At 37.2% G+C, this 4,495-nt stretch overlaps 1 protein-coding gene across 2 annotated transcripts; it reads left to right on the top strand.

Annotated features, from left to right (window-relative positions):
• The first annotated feature begins 1,679 nt into the window (after positions 1-1,679).
• On the top strand, positions 1,680-2,433 carry LOC105507198 (nucleoside diphosphate kinase A). Of its 2 annotated transcripts, none has more exons than XM_011935618.1 (2): positions 1,680-2,251; positions 2,330-2,433. In XM_011935618.1, the coding sequence occupies exon 1, from the start codon at positions 1,782-1,784 to the stop codon at positions 2,238-2,240; it is 459 nt and encodes a 152-aa protein (XP_011791008.1). In that variant the 5' UTR covers positions 1,680-1,781; the 3' UTR covers positions 2,241-2,251; positions 2,330-2,433. The 2 variants fall into 2 exon arrangements, with proteins under 2 accessions (XP_011791008.1, XP_011791009.1); XM_011935619.1 differs by having other exon boundaries at positions 1,713-2,009; positions 2,123-2,426.
• The last annotated feature ends 2,062 nt before the right edge of the window (positions 2,434-4,495 follow it).

Below are 4,495 nucleotides of genomic sequence, written 5' to 3'. Positions count from 1 at the left end.
CCTTTTGTATGTTTGACCTCATGATCATTGTGGATTCTTATTCTATCTTTGCCTTGTTCCTAGAAAACCTACGAATACTTGGGCATTCTACAAGCAAGTAGTTTCAGTGTTTCTATTTCCCATAAATTCAGGCTTCATTACTACTGTGTAAAACTTGAATTTTTTAAGCAGCTTTTTCTCCACTTCAATTATGTTTCTCAAAAGGTTCACATCTTCTTTAATAATTTCCTCATTTCAAATTCCTAAGTTTCACACTTTTCTCTCAGACTTTTCCATACACCTCCATTCACATATATTTGGGTGGTATCTCCTTCTCTTCAGTATTTTCTAGGTTATAATTTCATTAGCATTCTTGAAACAGGTCCATGGAACTTGAAATGCTCTCTTTCTTCTAATTTATCAGTATTTCAGCAAAATTTAATATTAACTACCATTTGAGGACTTACTCTATTTATTAAACATTATATTAAGTGTCTGACATTCATTTCTCTTTTCATCCTCTCTGCAAACCTATTGAGGGAATATTTTCATTCCCTATAATTCACAGGTAAGGAAATCGAGCATTAGTAGGGAAGGGTCACTCATCCAAAATCACACAGAAAGAAAGCAACAGAGCTGGGATTTGAACCTGAATCCCTTCGACTCCAGTGTTCATCATCTTCCTTGTGGAAAAAATCTCCTTCAACCCTTTTAGTCTTACCTTATAAGGATTTTAATCATTAATTAATACATTTTTAGTTTTGAAACTCTGCGGCACAGAACAATTTCTCTTTAGAGAAAGCAGGCATCAATTTGTCAATTCTGGTTTATTCCAACTCAAAATACTCAAAAGGATAAATTTCAAGAATTGTTTCTTTTCTTCTTTCATCCTTAATTCACACTTTGGTCAAGCAATCCTGTCTTCTAAGAGACCCAATTATTGTTTCAATGGGTCTTTCCCTCTGTTCTTTTCTCTATTCTAATTACTCTGATAAATAAGAGTAATTATTGATAGACAGTGATAAATGTGTGTAGGATCACCACAATCTGAAAATACTCATTAATTTTCATTAATATTATGATAACCACATATTCTAGAGTTGACTTTAATACATATATTTTTTCTTATCAAATATAATCTGTTATGAATCAATAAGTATATACATACTAATGACATTAAAGTCAGCAATATACCTTTATATTATGTAGTTTAGTGTAAATATGTTAAATTTTAATCATATTATATATGCATACATATATACGCATTCACATATGTATATTTTAATGATTTTTAAACCAGTGATATATCTTTATATTAAGTAGTTCTCAGTCAATGCACATACTGATTCTTTACTACATATGCTAGTTGTTTTTCTCTCTTCTCAAACACATTAAAAATTGAAAATCACAATTATATTTCAATATGGTAGCCATTAGCCACATCTTGGCTATTTAAATTTAACTTTGAATTAATTAGAATTAAATAAAAGAATCCAGTTTGTCCGTTGCAATAGTCACATTCTAAGTACTCCAAAGCCACATGTGGCCAGTGGCTACCATTTTGGACAGGACACACACAGAACATTTTCTGTCATTTCCACAGAAATTTCTATTTGGGCAGTGCTGACCTAGAAGAGTCAACAGCTAAGTCCATTTTTAGAATGTCCTGCCATTTCTCTTAAGATTATCATCTTCAGAAGCGTTCCCTGCGTGCAAGCGCTACGAATCACGTGGGTCCCTGGCGCATTTCGGGTTTCGGGCGGCTGCAGCCGGAGTTCAAGCCTAAGCAGTTGGAAGGGACCATGGCCAACTGTGAGCGTACCTTCATTGCGATCAGACCAGATGGGGTCCAGCAGGGTCTTGTCGGCAAGATTATCAAGCGTTTTGAGCAGAAAGGACTCCGCCTTGTTGGTCTGAAATTCATGCAAGCTTTTGAAGACCTTCTCAAGGAACACTACGTTGACCTGAAGGACCGTCCGTTCTTTGCCGGCCTGGTGAAATACATGCACTCAGGGCCGGTAGTTGCCATGGTCTGGGAGGGGCTGAATGTGGTGAAGACAGGCCGAGTCATGCTCGGGGAGACCAACCCTGGGGACTCTAAGCCTAGGACCATCCGTGGAGACTTCTGCATACAAGTTGGCAGGAACATTATACATGGCAGTGATTCCATGGAGAGTGCAGAGAAGGAGATCGGCTTGTGGTTTCACCCTGAGGAACTGGTAGATTACATGAGCTGTGCTCAGAACTGGATCTATGAATGACCGGAGAGCAGGCCACAATGCTTTCACATCCATTTCTCCTCCTTCCCATGGGCAGAGGACCAGGCTCTAGGAAATCTAGTTATTTAAAGGAACTTCGTCATAATTTGGAAGGAAGCTCTTGGAGCTGTGAGTGCTCCCTGTACAGTATTACCATCCCCTACCATCTGATTAAAATGCTTTCTCCCAAAAAAAATGATTATCATCTTCCTGGCTACTTTCTTTTTTATGGCAAACCCTTAGGCATTATTTATTTTTCTACTACCACTTTGTAACACTACTGACAATATTTTACAACATAAGATCAATATCGCAAATGTTCACCAATTCAAAAAATCCTCCATAATTTTTTCTTAAACAAAATGCCAACAGACCTTAGTTACTTCTGTCATTTCTCCTTCCTCCAAAACTTAAAAAACAACACAAAAATAAAGGAAGCCTCTGTAATAGAATGTGCAACCCTTTGTAAGTTCCAGCAATGAGACTATCTGTTCTTCGAGGTGGTCCTATGATGAGAATTCCATATCTAGAGCTGGAAAAGAACTCTTTAACAATTTATTATATTTTATACGGACAGGTCATTATTTTACTCCTAAATCCTGTATTTCTACTACTGTCAGCAACTTTATGCTATGAGCTTCTGGTTGTTTTCTTGCTTCCTTATTTTTTGAAAACTGAAACCAATAGAATACACAGGTAAAAAACTGGCAAAAGTTAAGATTGTAATCTATAGTTACAGAACACACAGGGATAACTGGTCAACACATGGATCAAAACTCCAATCTTGGCCTTTTTATCATATAAGACTACAACAAAGTTTAAGTCATATGTTGATATGGTTTAGCTCTAAGTTCCCACCCAAATCTTACCTTGAATTGTAGTTCCCATAATCTCCATGTGTTGTGAGAAGGGACCCAGTGGGAGGCAATTTAATCATGGAGGCAGTTACCCTCATGCTGTTCTTGTGATAGTGAGTGAGTTCTCACGAGATCTGATGGTTTTATAAAGGGCTTTTCCCCCGTTTGCTTGGCACTTCTCCTTCCTGTCATTATGTGAAAAAGGACATGTTTGCTTCACCTTTCACAGCGAATATAAGTTTCCTGAGGCCTCCCCAGCCTTGTGGAACTGTGAGTCAATTAAACCTCTTTCCTCTATATATTACCCAGTCTCAGGTATGTCTTCATTAGCAGCATGAGAATGGATATATGTATTAGAACAAAAAGGAATATATTGTTCAATTGTTTCTTCTGTTCTTAATAAGTAAAAACAGCCACTGAAACATGAACCTAGTCCCTTAAATATGAAAACCAATGTACCTCAAGGGCAACCTTTTAAAAACTAATCAAAGTTTTTCAGTAAAAAGCATCTGGTTGTTAATTATGAGTAGTTAATAATGTCATAAACTATTAGATACTTTTAAAGGAATTTCTTTTTAACACAAATTTTCATACACTGACAAAGATATTATACTATTTTTGTGACACTTTTACTGGTGTATTTGTAGAGGACTGAGATAAAAATAGAGGGAGTCACAAGTCTCATCACCTAGATTTTTATAGGAGCAACTCTGGCCCTGCCAGAGATATCATATGTCTATCTCTCTGATATTGAGAGGACCCAGGAGTGGGCAGTGAGTTTTTCCCCTTCATAGCAATTCAACATTTCATCTTTGCCACCTCTGCACCTGATGCTGAAACAATGTGAATCTTATTTCAATTGACAACAAAGTCCTAAACAATACAAGTGCTCAGTAGATAAGTCAGATTTCCAATTGCCCGTCATTCCTTTTTTATATATAATACTTTCAGTTGCTGTTTTAATAATGCCTGCCATTCCATTCTGACAAAAACTCAGTTAGAACAATGTTAAAATAAGTCAGTCTAAAGCCTTTTTATTCCAAGTATTGTCTGCAGGTAAGTATTATAGGGGAGCTTATTAGTAACATCAGATCTCCAGCCCCCACTCAGATTTACTGAATCAGAATCTGCATTTTAACAAGATTCCATGGTGATTTGTTTGCGAAGCACTGATGTGAGAGACTTGTGACACATATTAGGCATCGATTTAGGTTAGATGTTACATATCTAGATTTTGTGTTGCCTTAGCTCTCAAGGACAATATAAAGTACAGTTTAAAAATGTGCCATTTTGGCCGGGTGCAATGGCTCACACCTGTAATCCCAGCACTTTGGGAGGCCGAGGCAGGCGGATCACGAGGTCAGGAGATCGAGACCATCCTGGCTAACACGGTGAAACCCC

The sequence above is a fragment of the Colobus angolensis genome, unplaced genomic scaffold (genome assembly GCF_000951035.1).
Source record: "Colobus angolensis palliatus isolate OR3802 unplaced genomic scaffold, Cang.pa_1.0 Scaffold145, whole genome shotgun sequence".
Lineage (NCBI taxonomy): Eukaryota > Metazoa > Chordata > Mammalia > Primates > Cercopithecidae > Colobus > Colobus angolensis.
Note: the sequence above shows the minus strand (reverse complement) of the source record. Positions and strands in the feature narration are given on the sequence as shown.

Bases quoted from the DNA above. Each gene is read 5' to 3' on its own strand.
- LOC105507198 (XM_011935618.1), top strand. From the start codon at position 1,782: ATGGCCAACTGTGAGCGTACCTTCATTGCGATCAGACCAGATGGGGTC.